The sequence below is a fragment of the Nipponia nippon genome, unplaced genomic scaffold (genome assembly GCF_047370975.1).
Source record: "Nipponia nippon isolate SJK-2023a ecotype South Korea unplaced genomic scaffold, ASM4737097v1 scaffold_5, whole genome shotgun sequence".
In the NCBI taxonomy this organism is placed as follows: domain Eukaryota; kingdom Metazoa; phylum Chordata; class Aves; order Pelecaniformes; family Threskiornithidae; genus Nipponia; species Nipponia nippon.
In genome coordinates this window covers 11,059,873-11,077,707 of record NW_028262369.1, presented here as the reverse complement: position 1 = coordinate 11,077,707, position 17,835 = coordinate 11,059,873, and the positions used below count along the sequence as shown (strand labels likewise).

The 17,835-nt window shown below is 34.9% G+C and overlaps 1 protein-coding gene across 6 annotated transcripts in view; it reads right to left on the bottom strand.

The window, feature by feature from the left end:
- The window catches only part of TRRAP (transformation/transcription domain associated protein), a 103,216-nt gene that overhangs the window by 61,480 nt on the left and 23,901 nt on the right, over positions 1-17,835 (bottom strand). For all 6 annotated transcript variants that reach the window (XM_087731728.1, XM_087731727.1, XM_087731732.1 and 3 more), the window contains 13 exons: positions 16,780-17,036; positions 15,719-15,919; positions 13,145-13,296; positions 11,845-12,044; positions 10,843-11,060; positions 10,507-10,704; positions 9,589-9,849; positions 8,439-8,600; positions 7,092-7,188; positions 6,525-6,646; positions 4,999-5,169; positions 4,174-4,242; positions 149-268 (listed from right to left, as the gene is read on the bottom strand). In XM_087731728.1, coding sequence (XP_087587854.1) covers positions 149-268; positions 4,174-4,242; positions 4,999-5,169; positions 6,525-6,646; positions 7,092-7,188; positions 8,439-8,600; positions 9,589-9,849; positions 10,507-10,704; positions 10,843-11,060; positions 11,845-12,044; positions 13,145-13,296; positions 15,719-15,919; positions 16,780-17,036 — 2,228 coding nt within the window. The remainder of the gene's footprint in view (positions 1-148; positions 269-4,173; positions 4,243-4,998; positions 5,170-6,524; positions 6,647-7,091; positions 7,189-8,438; positions 8,601-9,588; positions 9,850-10,506; positions 10,705-10,842; positions 11,061-11,844; positions 12,045-13,144; positions 13,297-15,718; positions 15,920-16,779; positions 17,037-17,835) is intronic.

Below are 17,835 nucleotides of genomic sequence, written 5' to 3'. Positions count from 1 at the left end.
GTTAACACCTCCTAAAAGGCTTGAAGAGCATATTTATTTATTACATCAAATGTTCCCACACCATGTTTAAAATATTATAACTATTATATGCTACTGTTTAAAAATACTATAAAGCAAAAATATCAGCCATGTTAACTTCCACTTGTACCTCAATTAACATTGCTCGTTCTGTTTTCATAACAACTTCCAGCAGAGGTTTAACCAAAGTCTGAGGGGCAGCTGGGATCAGATGGAATAAATTTATAATTGCTGAACAAATCTTCATTTCCTACAGGTAAAAAGAAACACAAATTAATATTACCAGCTAAAATATATAAAACAGTATTATACATCCTACCTTTTTTTTTTCCTCTCTACATTAGCATAGCCAGCAACCAAATGCAAAGGGTTAACATATGTACAGCATCTACTTACCATGATGTATGGAAAAAACCGCTCTTGTGGAAGTCTGCCCTTCCCCCTTTGCAATATCATGGTTTAATTTTATTTTCTTTGTCAGTATAGTGGTGTTTTACAGTTCAGAGCTAAGCACTGTGTAACGATAACGGTGATGGGGGTGTTACAGAGCGCTCACTTGACTACACCAAGTGGCTCATGCATCAAAAAGCCAGATCTTCCTTTCTAAACAATTTCTCATATATACCCCACAACCCCAGACTACACATGAAGAAAGAGACAGACAGCTTTCTCACAGCACCATTCAGCATATCTTGCAAACAGCTGGTTACTTCAAAGAAAAGTCAGCTCTGTTCTCCCACTAGATATTAAATTCTTCTGAAGTCCAAAATAATTTTGTGTTTTTCTTTCATTGTGTAGTTTAAATGGGGACTATATTTCAGTTAACTAGAATGTAGATTTCCTTCAGTAACAAAAGGGAAAGGAAAAAAACAAAACAAAACATCCACCCTCACCATCCCTCTAAAACCAATTTCTAGTACACAGTATGCAAAAGAACATTATCAAGTGCATTGCATTTCCTCAACTGAATTTAAACATAACGTATTAGGTCGCTCTCCTTTAACATGATCTGCCTAGACAGACCCCCCCCAAGACTACTCTCATGGATTGAAGTGCAGGACTGAGAACACGTATAAAATCTTTTGAAAGCGCTTACGCCTTCACAGAAACTAAAAATCCGGCTCTTCCTAGTACAAACATGCTTAACATCCTTAACAACAACATTATCAAAACAACTCTGCCACAGACAAACAGAAGACAATTCACAGCACTGCACTCAAAGGCACAATGCACTCTGCCCAAAACACAACAATAAAACTAACAAACCACAATTTAAAAGAAAGAAAAAAAATAAAAACAAACAAAAAAAACACAACAACAAAGAACTTCCTGATGCCTCCACTGAGTTTCTCACCTCTACCCCTTCCGCGGCAGGCTGAACCAAAACAGAAGTCACAGCATGAAAAGAAAAAGCCCACAAAAATATCAAATAAATGAACAAATCGGTATATGCTGTTCTTCAGGTTGCAGTCAGAGACTGACTTCAGTAGGGTTATTTTCTCATCTCAGACTGAAAGAATGGAGACAATGAGTATCTCCCATGCTCTGAATTGCTCTCCTAAGAGTTAGGATGAAAAGCATCCTTTTTTCTACTTGTACATTGTTTAGACATAGCTTCTCAAATATCTGTACTGAATAAAAAGATATTAGAGATGATTAAGTCAGGGAAAACAATATTTTAGCATCTTCAACAACAAATTTGTCCAGCATCAATTATGAAACCACTTTCAATACTTGAACTACCAAACTATAAAGTCCTTCTAATAGGCTGTAATGCAGAATTTCCACCGTGGTGCTACTGTTCACAAGAGGGACAGTCAAAGGCAACCATCTATTCAAAACTTGTTTCTTCAATTACCAGACATGATCTAAAAAAACCACACCTTTCCTTGGGGAGGCAGGGAAGGGAGGAAAAAAGGATTTAAATCAAAGATGTCACTTATTGGGCCAAGGAATTAGATCTTAATCACTACTTAATGTGTTATGTTTTAACTTGTTCATTTATCTAAACAGCCAAGTCACAGTTCAGGAACACAGCAGGACTGTCATCAAATATTATTCAGGTGACCAAAGAGCTTAGTTATGCTGGCATCAATGTGGATCTTTACAATAGTTGTTAATTATTATGCAGCATTTTTAACTGAGATGTCTGAAGTTTTTAGTTTGTCTAGAATTGCCATTTACATATGAAAATTCATTCCATAGGTAGACTTTTGGACTGTTTCATTAAGAAGCCTTGCTGACTAGCCACTATCGGCACTATGCTGGAGAACTGCATGACACCACCAGCATCACCATCAAACGGCACCTTCATGAAGTGCTGCTGGGAAAAGATGAAGAAAACTCTTTAGGTCAAAAAAGTTATTTTAACAGTGCTCTGTACCGTTTCAGCTAGCAAACATAAGGCTTTCCTGACCAATTCCATTCTCCACTGCATGTTTACCATCTCCTAGATCTACCCACTCACTCACTCAGTCTGAATGATGCCATCTACTCCCATAGCACTCCCCAACATTGCTCTTAAGTGAATATCTCAGATTTTGGAATCTCACTATGGTCAAGAACAAATCAGAATAAGTGAAAGTCCAGCTACAGTAACTCTGACCACCAGTTTCAACATCCTGTTTTTTCCATATTTAGAAGATACAATTACAGCAACAGCACACTGTACATACGGACAGATGAACACAGACTGCCATAGCAATTGCATAAAGACCGCACTGTCTGTGCCTTCCTTCAGTTTCCTAGACTTTTTATTTTTAAGGAATCTTTAGAGCGATAACTGGGGGGGGCACTTAGTATTTCAATCAGCTTTGCAGTCACACAATTCTATTTGAAAATGTTTCAATAGACTTCTCTCCTCCCTGAAGATATGACAGTAGATTCCTTCTCAAGTGTCTGGTATGTACCTCTCCCTCAACATACATAGCTTTTAAACCAACACTAAAAAAAAATTACAGGTTTAGGAGACTAAACACACAACTACATAGAAAACATCAACAGAAAACATTAAAAGCCAAAGAATTCACAACTAAATGTGATTTAGGGACAACTAAAAACTGTTCTAGAGGTGCCACATTGTGGTTTGAAAGACTATTGCTATAAAAAGATATGCAAGGTATCTGTAATCATCACATTTGAGGAAAAGTGAATCCCAAAAGAAGAATATGAAGGCCTTAGAACTACTCTGACCTGAATAAAATCTAAGTGTTTAGCTGAAAATGCACAGTTTTTAAGTTTAAACATAACAAATTCTACTCCATTAGAGAACAACTAGGTCAAATACAAAGCAATGACTGAATTCAGATTTAACAGCTCTCTCTGCAATGACAGGAAAGAGTAATGAAAAGCCATTAAACCATTTCCATGTTTTGAAGGAAATAAAAAGATAATCTAATTTCATTCTAATTTAAAAAACAAAGAAATTAATAAAATTCCCACCAATTTTTTCCTAGTTGCAATAATAAATCTCAACACTTAATATAAGCTATTAATAAAATCTTAATAGAATTATGGTACTTCTGGTAATCTACAAGAAACAACACTGAAGCAGGAATTCCCTTCAGTGCCGTATTGCTAAGAGCACACAGTATTGTCATTACGCTGTGTAATTTTCCATTTATAAGAAAATTGATTGGCTTCCCATAGTTCAATATTGAGGCCATTAGTTTGGATAGGAGACAGATTTTAATGTGATCTCAACTGGTAAATATTGAACTTGTTTTTTATAAATTATATTTAAAATTAACTGGGATTATATTATTATTCTGTATAATTTTCAAAAGACTATGTTATGAACATCAAACTTATTAGTGAAAAAAGAGGGATTATGCTGCTGAGCTCATCAGACATTCCAATGAAGAACAGATTTCTAGAGCAGAATATCCTGAGGGAAACAAAATAAAAATGAATGAGCTGTTCCCACACCAACCTGCATAGAGTAGGCTTTAAAGTAACCATTACCAGCAGATAAGAAGCTCCTCTTACTAAGATTTGTAACAAATATTCAATATACATAGAAGTTCATTAGCTTGTAACAAAACATCCGTGTGTACTCGGTTATGGCAACATTTACAACTGAATGAGTTCTGTAATTCCAAAACATTAATACTATTTATTTCTAGTCTTCCCACATAAAAGCATTCATTAACTTACATTTCCATCACTCCGTTGTCCACCTTTGTGTGTAATAACTACAACTTCCATCCATTTACGCAGGTGTTGCTATAAAGAGAGGATAATTAGTATTATTCTTCTAATTATACTGTTCCATTTTAGCAAGTGACAGCATATGCTACAAAAAAAGAAGCAGAGGCAGAAATGATTGTTTGAAGGAAACAAAGGGAAAAATGATTAGCTATTTTCATTCCCTCAGATTAAAGAGCTTACTGTTGCTAAAAGTCCTCTCCATATTCAAAAAAGCAGGGGTTATAAGAGTACATACATTAAAAGGCACAAAAATCTGAAGTCTGATAGGCTTACATTTTTTTAATGATATGCTTGATATGTATGCATTTAAATATTTAAATATCCATGGATATTTAAAGGATAAAGAATTCACATACACAGTTTAAAAACTGCAAATAAGAAGGGCAATAACCTCCACCATTTTATAAATCAAGAAAACATCAAAACAGACTTAGCCCAATAGGAAGTAAAACATTTTTTCCAAGAGTTCTGTTAGTATCTTATGCTGCTGACACCTTGCTTAAAGATAAATTTGTCCAAGCAGACCTTAGCATAAGTAGGTATGTCTTCACTAGAAAAGAACATATCTTCACTTTTGGGTTTAGTAGCTCTTCAGAAATTATCTCAAAATTTTAAAAGATTTTTTTTCTATTAATTGTGAAACAAAAATCTTTTACTTCCAACGTATACATTGAGCCACTACTGAATTGTTCTTTGACTTTTCAACAGTACAAATACTAGCTGAAAGAAAATTTCTTCTGGAAGAGCTAAGGAAAACTTGAAACAGCTTACCATCATCTGATCACAGAATTTATCATTGAAAGAGTTTGGAAAAAGTCTAGTGACAGATGTCAGACGATTCACAACATTCAGCGTCAGACTTCGATAGTCTCCCAACATCATAAGCAATGGCCTCATGTGTGTATGAATTTGATCAACTTCTATGGTAGCTCCTTCCAAGAACTGCAAGATAGTACAGGATTAAGATACAGATGGAGAGGGGAGAGACTTTCATGCAAGCATCTTTCTTAAAATAAATTCTGCTGACTTGGTTTTTCTTCTTTTCTTTTGTACTTTCAGAATGCAATAGCTTAAATAATATTTATTGCTGGAAATATATATAGTGACAAGATGGATTTGGGAAGCACTGAAGTATTTCTGACACACAGCAGGATATTCCATAAAATAATCAAGTAGGAGATAAATAATCAAGTAGGAGATCTTAATTACAGATGGACTGAAAAACTGCCACAGCTATAAATTAAGTATACAGCTATGGACAAACTACTTAAGTAGTGTCACAGTGTCATTTTTTCACAGGAAAAAAAGATCAGAAAAATCTTACACCAAATGCATAGGTCAGAACAATCCTTATTTCCTCCCTCTTACTTCTCAATCCAACTGTATTGTCAGCAAGCCATAAATAATAAGTACATTCCCTTTCATGACCAGTGACATGAAGAGACAACATCTGACCTCTAATCAGTCAATGGCCTAAACAAATGTAAACCATCAGTATTACTATAGTTATATTCCCTGTTACATGCCAACCAATCTACACATCATTACAAAGAAACTATAAATATTTTTATTAGCATTCTCTATATTTAGAAGAATGGTATTAAAATCTTGCTGAATCAAAATTAGGCATATCTACTGGGCAACAAATCATGATGAGAAAATACCCTTTTCCTTGTCCTTCCAGGTTTTTTACACCATAACCTAGCATTCACAGAGTAGACAGTGTAGTGTAGCACCACGTAAGGATACTAATTCTGACCTTAAACAGTACAGCCGCAGACCTGTTCCTTAAGGTAACTGCCATACTGTGATGCAGAGTCTAACTCTGCTGTATTGCTTACTTTTCCAAAATCAACTATTGGGTCTCTACCACTTCTTTTAGGAACAAAGAAAAGACATGAGAAAAGCTTTTACAATAAAGCCAGGCATGCAGATTTGCAAAACTGCTGGGAAGGACTGACACTGTTTATTTAGAAACGAAGATACATTTACAAAGACCAGACATACAGAAAGACCAAAAGACTGGACAGACAGAAAGACTGAAAGACTTACCATGATCCTTGTCCAAGAGCTTATAATGCTTAATTTCAAACAGAAGAATTTTTTATGGCTAAGTTCAAACCCCCAAAAAAACACATCTGACAGAAACTTAATTATATTGGTGTCACTAACAAAAACTTAACTTAAAAAGAGCAGCCATTATTTCCTGTAGAGAACTTTCCCAAGAAGCTTTGTAACAAGGAAGTAAAGCAAAGAGAACAATGGCCTCAAAAGCAACATTGCTTTAATACACTAACCTTTCTCATGCATGCTTCTCCTGCCTCCTGCAGTTCATTATTTGTTGAATTAAGTGCCTTGAAAAGTGCAGCAATGATCTTCTCTCTGGATTGAGGCAAGTAATTGCAGGCAGCTAGAGCATCTGCAAATATCAAAGTAAATGTTCTCTTTGTTAACTCAATTTCAAAAGAGAGGGGAAAAAACCCCTAATTCTACATTTCTTCTCTTCAAGTTTCTTTTATTTCATCTTAAATTACAGACAGCTAAAGCATAGCATGCTTTGCCAACAGTAACAGGCATCATAAAACAGTAAAAGAATGGAAATTCTATTAACAGTGTTCTAAAGTTTTCCTAATGCTATATAACATAATTAGTCTAAAAATATTTTGGGTTCATTTCAGAAACTAAATCCTAGTCATTAAGAAAGCAGTGATACTTTCCCATTATTCTCCATTAAACTGTGACCTCTAGAGAGCAGTCATCAGTCTTCAAGCACTCAAGTTTTCTGCTGATCTTGGGAAGAAGACTGCCCGTTGCTCACAAGGACACTTATCTACATCAGATTTTTTTCAGGAAGTTTTACTTACTTAAGGCTGCAATCCGAAGAGGTACAAGTGATGGAAGACTTTTGTAACAAGGTAGTTTCATTAAGGCAGCATCTTCAGCCTCACACAAATTCAGTAACTAGGAAAAAAAAAACAAAAAAACAAAAAACCAATCATTTTAGCATAGCATTGTTAATCACATTTGAAATAGTATTACCAGTTACCTTTTGAGTCTTGTTTTTTCAAAGAGCCAAATTTATGCAAATACCTCCAGATTTCACCAACAGGCAAAAATTCTACTCAAAATTAGGGTATAAGTTCCCATGAAAATCGGTGGTTAGCCAGAGGTGAGAGAGCCCATTAGCACTGCCACCAGAGAAAAGTCAGGCAAATGTTAGCCATTTTGCATTTTGTTGGCCAATACCTAGCTGGTCTATTTGCAAACAGGCTGCTCATATGATAAAAGAATAGGTCTACAGAAAATCTTGCCTCCTGAATGGCAGTAATAGTAATGAAAATATTGAGGAAAGGTATAAGAGAACAAAAGGAGGTTAATAGGGAAAAAATGTGCTGAAAATGTCTTCAGTAATTCTAATGGTCATGGGTCACCGCCCAGAGGGACAGTTCTTTCCTACAGAGCTCTCCTCTTTGCAGGCGAGTATTTTCAATGTATATGGTTTTTGTTAGAAAACACTGAACAGGTCGAAACAAAGTTATGCAAGGTAACAATGTCCAGGTTGCTCCTATATCCAAGAACGCTATTAAGATTCAGACCTTCACAATACCAATATATCACTCTCACCTTTACAGACATTTTTTGATCTACAACACTTTGTTTTTGTCTTAAGGAAAAAATAGAGGATCCTCTGCATTGACACCTGTACCCCACAACTGCCTTGCTAATTACAACTACTGTTGGTATCAAAGACCTTCTGAACTTAGGTTTGGGCAAGACAGCTAGGAAACCAAGGGACTAGACAGTTTCTCTAAGTTAAATCTACACGCTAGTTTTATATCTGATTTTACTCAAACTGTTAGGGACTCAAAAACCTTAACAAACATCTATGTTTTGGTGGTACAACAGTTTATTTAATAGATATACTGTGCATAAAATAAGACCTAAACATGAAAGTTAGCACTACTAGACTAGGAGTATAACACCAAAGTTCATTTAATATATTTCACACATATTAGAATATTCTGCTTAGCTCACAGCTATTATGTTGTAGGTAAAAGTAGACCTCAGTTCACATTTCAAAAGGTAAATTCTTACATTTTGGTGAAAGTTTAAAACGCACAGAGTAAATACGTATTTTTAACAATGGAAGTTTTAACACCATCACTATTTAAGCATCTACATTCAAATATGAGAATGTAAAAAAAAAGTACCTCTGTGTAGAAAACCTTGTGTTCCACAACATTTAGATCCATTGTAAACAGTCGGGGTTGCAGGGTTGTGCAAAATGTATTTCCCTCCATCAGGCCAATCTGGGCATTTGCAGGTTGATGCCTAAGTAAATGCTTTTTAGGAGGAACCATGTCTTGGAGAACCTACACAATGTAATTTAGATTACTGAATTAGCAGCCTATTTGAATGACCCCACAGACCTAGCCACTAAAAAGACATCATTAGTCATGGCTGCATGTTTCTATCCATTTGCTAGTGTGGCTCCAGATGTACCTCTTTAGAAACCACTAAGCAAGAAGAAAAGTGTTTCTCTGAACTAATTTAATTCACAGTCAGTTAGGAAAACAACTCAGTATCTGTAATTATTACACATTCTTTGTGAACAGATCTATGATGTTTAATAACTTCACATGACGTTATAAACAACAAAGAAATTCATAGATGTAAGCATTTCAAATGTTCAAGTCATAAACAACAATATTTTAAGCTCTTAAAACATCAGAAAAACAAAAACATTCATGTAAGTTTTTTCCATTACACCAACTTCTCACTCCCCACCATAAACACCTTTAGCAAAATAACATATCAATTAGGGGGCTTCTCTGTATGTTCCCAAACTACAATAACGACATCTATAATTTCATATGTTGTGGTGGCCCTTAGGGCATATGTACGTTTACTTGTCTTTCAAGAGAATTAATGCTATTAGCTTTAAGGAGTATCTAGCAACAAGTTAGCTTTGATCTTTATAGTCTCTTTCTGGATAGGGAAAGGCATAGCAATATGCCTCATATTTAGAGAATAACACAAAATTGAGGTTCCAAATGCAGTATCTACCTGGTCTAGCCTATGTCTGGTGGTAGGACGAGCAGTCCATAATTTTAGGAAGTAAATCAACCTGAAGACACTATAAATACTGGCTAAGTAGTCAAGCACAGCTTGTATGAATCTCTATAGTACTCCAGCCACAGTGTATTTCAGAACAATGAAACCTAGCAAATGACAAACATATGCTACCAAAGCACTAAGAACATAATTCACTAACGTGGGAAAATGTACTCAGAAAAGCATTTTGCAAATCCAAACTGGTAAACAACTTTAAACTCACTTTCAGTAAGTATTTCTGCTTACCTCTTTATGTGGCTCCATAATCACCGTGACACTTTTTCCAGTGACCTGTGCAAGTACCTGCAACGAATGCATGGCCTGTTTTCTCACAGTAGAGTTTGGAGAGGTTACTTCTCGAACGAGGTCATGTGTTACATGATGGAAAGACTTCTCCTGTGCTGCTAGGATTTCTTCTGTTTTTTCTTCATCTTTTAAAGGAGTTGCACATCTAATCAAAAGCTGTTCTAACGTGGTCTTTGCCATAGCAACTGCTCCATTGGAAACCTAAGGCATCATAGATTATTTTTATTAAATAAGTACAGAACAAAAATCACAAATCTACACACTACTCGTCAACGAGCTTAGCATTTGATTTTGATGAATCCTCTGCAAACAGCTAAAAACATATAAAGCTTAAACAGAACACATATTCAACTAGTCTTCCCACCAATCACTCCAGAACTGAGTTGCAACGCAACACAATTTCATAAACGAACTCAATGTTAGTCACCTTATGATTCACAATTGAGAAAATGTCAAGCACCTGATTCTCTAGGTATCTGTAACTACATACAGCTTTTTGATAAGATTAACACCTTTCAAACTAAACACAGAAAGAAAAAAAAAAAAAAAACAGTGGTTTTTATGCAAGTGACAGTGAATCTAGTGTTCTTTCACTGATCTGAATGCAACTTGTACGTTTCTACTCTGAAAGAAGGAAGTGTAATTCCAACAACTTTGGCAAAGTTATGTGAAAAAAACAGACCTTGTTCCTGACTTCAGGTCTCGGTTTAAGTTAAAATGACTAAAATTCACTTGTACCTATTGCAGATATGATACATTCTGAAGTAAAATCAAGATAGCAAGAGGTCAATCTGTGTGAATTTAATAACAGAAGTTTGTTTCCCCCATACTATTTGATATAATTCATTCATTAAATACCTCTCCAGTTAGATCCATCATAACAAAGAGAAGTGCCTTCAGGAAAGTCTGCTGGTTCTGGAGCACCCAAATTAGTGGCAGTCGTTCCATAAGAAATTTAATTGACACAACACCTCCTAGTTTAGCATACCAAGCTTGTTCATAACAGCAAGCACATAAACGTTCCACAATGTACGAAAACAAGGGAAGCTGACAAGCCTGGAAACAAAGAAATGTATCAGTTTGCTTTTTCAGCTCACTGGTAGCCTCCAAAATTCTAGAAGTAAAACTGCACTGGCTGAAACTAGATCATTTAAATACATTTAAAAAAAAAAAAAAAATATATATATATATTACCCTTTCCTTTGAACCCAAGATAATGCTTGCAACATCAAATATCACTGCTAGAGCCACCTCTCCTATTTTGCAGAGTTCCTTCTCCTCATATGCCATGCAGATTGCTATGGCATCAATAAGCACCAAGGGATCCATGCCTTTTGACCCGTTTTCTTCACTATGAAACATGGCTGTGCTAGGCTGGCTTCCAACCTGATAGCACTGCAGCAAAAAAGGACCTGTAATTTGTATTGGGGAAGAAAAGAGAGAGAGGAAAAAAGATAAAACAATGGATATTTCAATATGAATAGTCTTTCAATTAGATTTTACTACTCCTCTGACCAGCTGATGGCAAAACCAGTAAGCACTGTATCTATTTGCATATAAATGGATTGCCAGGCATTCTTCACTCTTAGAAGAAAAGAAGATTACATCTACTTGAATATTTTCTTCTATGCACTAGACTGCGCACTGCAAGAAGATTTAATTAAAATGAAGAATCATAAAAATTCAAGTCATATTAATGTGACAATGAAGAGTGATATGCTTATAGTATGTCTTTTCCCAAATTACTTGTCATACAGTCCAACTCCAGACAAAAAGTTTTCTTCATAGATAAAAGACGCTGCCGTGCTCTAACATGTACTTGGTTGTTCTGATAGTCCTTCAAAACCACAAATGGAAACAACCCAATTAAAGACCATCCACAAAAATAACTGTGTATATCAAGTTGCACAAATGCTCTGGAAATATAAACTGTTCCAAGCTGTAATTATTTCATTGGCTGCAGCATTTTAAAAGTATTATTAGGTGATTGATTGTTTTTTAAAACTTGCTTAATAATTTTTTACTGCTCGAAAGAATTAAAACATAATTCAGCCATCAAACGAAAAACAACCTATCTACCCAGAAGCAACTGCAATATCATGACTTTTTTCTTAAAACAAATTACTATTAGAAAAAGTATAAACTTCTCCATGACTCTCATGACAGTCCACGCAATCTCTGTTCCACTTTACTTACCACATTGCTGAGCAACTGCCACCATTGTGTAATGGCGGATTAAGCTGGCTACAAAAGGCAGAGCACTAGGCCTCAGATCTTTGATGACTGCTGACATGAATGCCCCTGTCAACGCCTGCTCAAATGTTTTACGAGCTGGAGTATCCTGAGCTTTGTATCGATGCGAAATAATCACACTGGGTATGGACTTCTCAGTAAAGCTGAAAGACAAAATTAAGTTCATTATAATCCTAAACTGCAGTACTGGCAGCTCAATCATGAGCATTGTCAAGTACTTGATTTAAAGTTTGCTCTTGATATCTAACTCCTTCTCCACCTCCCGTTGCCCCCTCATTTTGATAGAGCTAGACCAGTTCACTCAGTCCGTATTAATTTTGTCAACCACTGGTCTCAAACATGATGGATAGCTCAATTTCATCAGGAACATTTAAAGCCAGTGGTTCAGAAGAAGCCACGTATATTACAAATAATAGGTATACAGGCATCACACTGCAACTCAATTACCCAATGTCACTTTCAATATTTTGACATTTTTCCCTTTTTTAAGATGACATTTGATTTTAATCTTGCGAGACTGAAATATTATTTATCAAATCACTGCCCAACAAAACCTATTCATTGCAAAGCTATATTTATGTCAAGTCTAACAAGTCCGAATTATAAAAGCTACTATATTCTTCAGCTACATTTACTACACTGCAAGAGTTGAAGTCAGCACCCACTTTGTAGGCAAAGATGTCAAACTTGTCTAAAAGCAATAAATTCATTAAGTATCAATGACTGACATTGTAAAAGATGTAAAAAAATTCAATAAAAAGCCCCCACACTAAGACAAACATATGTTACGTGTGTGACCATGCTATAGTTCAGTCAGTAAATGAAACTGAATTTTGTATCTCTCTCACTTTAGTAAAAAGTTAGATTGTAATGTTTTGTATATACATATAAGTTAATCCTTAAAACACAATTAAGCACCAGAATATTCCAACTATTTAAATATATTAAACTAAAATTAATTTTAAAAACGTCTGATCATATGTAACAGATTATACATTGGACTGTAATTAGCGGAATAAAATTAAAGTATGAAACATTAACACATCATTGTCATTAAATAATATGCTGACAAAATTCCTCTTGCTGAAAAGTCCTGCATTGATTTAAAAGGAAGCATGATAAACTAGCAGGTAAAAATCCCACGAAGAATACATTGTCTAGACTAACCATTGTCTCTAAATTAGGTTGTTCTAAGGACACTATAAATTTTACATACACATTTACGTTTAAAGAATTGTCATACTTGGGATGTGCAAGAAGTTGGTACAATGCATGTTTATTATCATCCAGGCTCATCATAGCTACTAAAAAACACTTGATTACTTCCCATGCTTGCCTCCGATAATACGGTTCTGTGTTAGCACTCTTCAAACAGTCCAGAGCAGTCTCAATTGCCTATAATGAAAAAGATAGATAGTAACCAAACACTTCTTGTTCTTCATATTTACAATAAGGTGATTAATCAAGGGAACTGTATCTTTAATACATATTAAAAGTAACTTTAGAAGTATGTAAAATTGGGACTGCCTAAGTTAAGAAACGCAGAGAATGCCTGACAGATAGCGGACTTGAAACTATTATGGTATTTGCTGTGCTTTTTACAAATGCAAAGTTTCACAGCAGATCATTTATTTCCACAGTCAGAAAGCATTTGAAGTCATGAGTGAGGTACACCTCATTCTCTCTCTCCCCTCTCAAGAAAATTTTCCTCATCTTCCCTCCAGCAATAATTGCTGTTCCTAATCCCTATACATTGTAGGTACACAATGCATTTATATACATATATAAATGGTACCAAAAAATGTTTTATGTTACAAATTACTTTGTAGTATTTTCCATGCAAATCAAGAGCTACATCATACATGATGAAATACCCCTGTAAGCAACTTATAAACACCATTTACTTAATGGAAATAGTACTCTTGTCCTTTGCAAGAAGATTTAACACATTTGAGAATAATTCAAATAATCTCTTAAGATATGAAAGCGATGAAAAGAGGGGGTACATCTTTTTGGAAAATTTCTATTTTGCAGATATATAAACACAGCTAGATACTTTCTGTCCTTCCCCCAAAAACATGAAAGGAAGAAATGAAATGAGACCAGCATTACGTAAAAAAAACGTGTAAAAATTGTTTTGGAGTGCACAAAATAAGGAATTTCAATACCTGATCACCTGTAAATAAAATCTAACCATCCATGCTTAAATAGGATTATGCAGAAAAAGGCTCTGCTACAAAGAAGTGGGCATTTTCCTTCTTTGAAAGGAAAACCATCTTTCTACTTACCGACTTAACTAGCTGTCATCCTACCACTGTCTGAATAACCTTATCAGCATCTCAATGAAAATAACAATGAGTTTTATACAGCCCACAGCAGACTACGAAAGCACTAAAAGAAAACATGGATTTCTCATTTTCAATTTATTCCACTTCTTTTTCCTTTTAATTTGACATTTCCTTTTTATAGATAGAAAGTATTCAGCAGATAACATTGCTTCTTGGTCAACACCAAGAAGCTGAAGATCGTTCCATATCATTAACCAACACGTTAGATGCATAAATACATTGGAAAACTTGGTTTGAATTAAACCTAGCATGATAGGAAAATGTCAGCAGTTACAGTATTTATATGTATTCAACTCATCAGTTTCAGTACAGAGAAGAAATCAGTAAAGCTATCTGCATTTTAAGAATCATTTTTCCAAGTTATTTTTAAGCCTGTTGGCTATATGGAGGCAAAGAGAGCCAGCTGCCTGTAAAGAAAATTGTTTACTACATTCAGATCATACCTACTTAGGAAAGTGTAACTGAAAAGCTAAGTATTAAAACTCTACAGGCCAAATTAACTCAGAATCCAGCTTCAGTATCAGATCCCAAGACATAGACACAGAATAGATTGCTCTAATTAGTGTGAACTAATCATTTGTGATACATTGAGATTGTCAGATGAAAGCCAGTACAAGTATAAAGTGGTTTTGCAGCTATGAGAAGTACTACACGCAACCTAGAGACAACAAACAAAACCAAATCATTGGAGTCATTAGAATAATCATCATTGTAGAAAATCTTCAATAAGTTTTTGGTACACTTCAAAAAGAACATAGGGATGTTTTAGAGTAGATTCCCACACCTAATCTAAGCAGTACACCTAAAGTTAGGAAGGGGAAAAAAATGCACAAAAAGCATTTACTTATGCCAGTTTAGCTTCCTATCCTATCACTTTGTAAAAGCAGAACAACATATTTAAATCTATTATTTTGGGGGTGATATATGAAACAGTTTAAAGAGAAAATAAAGAAAGAACAGATTGGCGAGCTTCTGCTAATTTTGCCTGTCAAAATGAAGCAAGAAGTTAGTGTAGGTCTACCTGCCTTACACAGAGGCTCTCAACGGATCAGTACGTAGTAAAAAAGAAAAAAAAAAAAAAAAAAACACACTCTGCAGTGATTTCTGAAACAACGTTTTGTCCTTTACCTGCCAAGTGTCACAACTCAAAAACGACTTGAAACAAAAACAAAGAAAAAAACATAAGTGGGTTTAGATTCTGTTTCTTCATTACAACATAAATTAATTAAAAATCTCTTTGCTAAGTGGAGGAATATAAAACAAAAATCAGGCATGCAAGAGATCCTAAAAGTTACTTGTAATTATGTAACTTCTATAATGTTAGATATTCATTAACTCATACCTGGAACTGGCAGACATACCACATATTTTACCAAGGTTTTACAAGTAAACAAACTTCCAAAAAATCTGTAATAAAGGAGAATTGAGTAAGACAGTTTCTCAGGACAGAAAATAACTTGAGCCCTTACCTTTTCCATTGGGAGCTGAATGGACGCTTTACAGTCTGAAAATTCAATTGTAATACTGGGTCCTTGGATTTCTGTGACTACATATTGTAGTTTCTGTGACTCCTTTAACATCTTCCTGTTACTTCCACCAAATTTACCAAGTACACGATAAGCCACATGAGAAATGCTGTCTGCAGGATTGCGCAGTGTACGCCACAAAGCCTGTAGGTATTTTAAATGTTATGTGGTCAGACCAGTCTCACTTCAAAATTTTTCCAGTTGTAATGTAAAAAAAATGTCAAGGAAAATACTTATTCTTGTATCTGGGTAATTGATCCTGCATAACTTCCAGAAAATACTTATCTAGATTGAATAAAAGCAGTCTCAGCTCACAACAGTTCAAGTGCTTTGTAACAACGTTGTCCTAAATGCAGTTTTAGATTAGATTACTGTCATCAGATACAAAAATCTTTGCCACACTGAAATGTAATTTCATGTTTATGACTAATACTAGATAAACAACATCATGAATTTGGGGGGGGGGGGGGAAACAGGCCAGTTAAGGTGGAAGTGAATTAACCTCTCAAAGAGCTAGTTTTGAAATATCAAAGGCAAATAAAGTAAATACTATATTTAAAGGATTAAGTATATGTAAGCACTGTATTAGGGGAAATAGCCACATTTAGAACATTGCTCCAAATTTTAGCGACATCATCTTCACTGTATATATAAGACTTCATATAGCTGTCAATCATGATATGCTGAAGGTAATTAGCTTCTCTTGTTTTTTTAAAAATTAACAAATTTTAATCATTTTCTGTACCAACTCATCTTAAACGTAGTAATATTCTTGCTATTGAGTCCCAAGACTTAACTTTAACCCCTTAATAGGGGGTATAGAAGAAATAATTAATTCACTTTTAAATTTTTCAGAGTTTTCAATTTAACTGGCCTTTTACATACAAATCAGCCTGGTATGGTTCTCATGACAGATTTTTCAAGTTTTTATAAACAAACAAATTTCTAGCAATATTTAGTGAATCAATGACCTCTTGTGGTCTAACAGGAAACGACATGTTTACCTGCATTAGCTCAGCTCGAACTGGCTGAATATGATCATACAGAAAGTCTGGCTGCAAGTTATCCACGCACAATTCAAGAGTTCTTAAGCCTTGGCTAACCAGGGTCTGAGATCCATTGAGAGCCGACACCAAGGGATCCATCAACATTGGCAGATAAGGCAGTAGTGAGCTCAAACGAACTGGCACAGTGAGGCAGAGCTCTACAAACAAGTCTTTCATGTGTTGTTTATGAAGGCCACTTTGCAACATATTAAGTCCTGAAAATCATTAGTAAGTTACACACTTAAAGGAAAAAGACAGTCCACAGTTTTTTGTTAAAAATTGCTATTTCCTAAACTCAGAAAAACCTGACATTTTTAAATTCTGTAAAGCTTATAGCTCCGTAAATAACGTATTTACAAAATATAATACCATTCATAATTATAACTTTCATCTAAAGATTTTATGTAGTGTATGTTTTTGTAGGTACATGCACATACAAAAAAAAGAATATCTGTGCATATTCTTAAATTTAATATTAGACTCAATAAAGTAGCATTTGAATATAGGGGATGAAAACCAGAAAAAGATAATTTGACTCAAACCTCAGCCTTGTATCAATTAAAAAAAAAAAAAATCCACACAGAACAAATTGGTTTTAAAATATCTGGACTCCTGAAAAGAAATATTAAATGAATTCAAGTACATTCACTGTCTCATACAGACTAAACACATTGCCCAACATACTTTTCTCCCCATCAAGATTTCATTTATTCCATAAACCTAGCTAGCACTTCTATACTGACATGTATTTTACATAACGATCTATAGATAATGTACATATTTGCTAGCTACAAAAAAAAAAAAATTGTCCCTACAGCTGTATATGGGAACCACAGGATTTCACGTTCCCGGAATTGTTCCGATTAACTTGTCCTCAGGTTTAAGTGGCTCTCCACATTTCCTTGCTCATCCTCAGTATCTCTGGAACACAGTCCTTGCAAGCACAAACGCTCTGTTAATCAAACTGATTGTTATTTCCATTTCTTTTTGCAAACTGACACTACTTGCATTTAT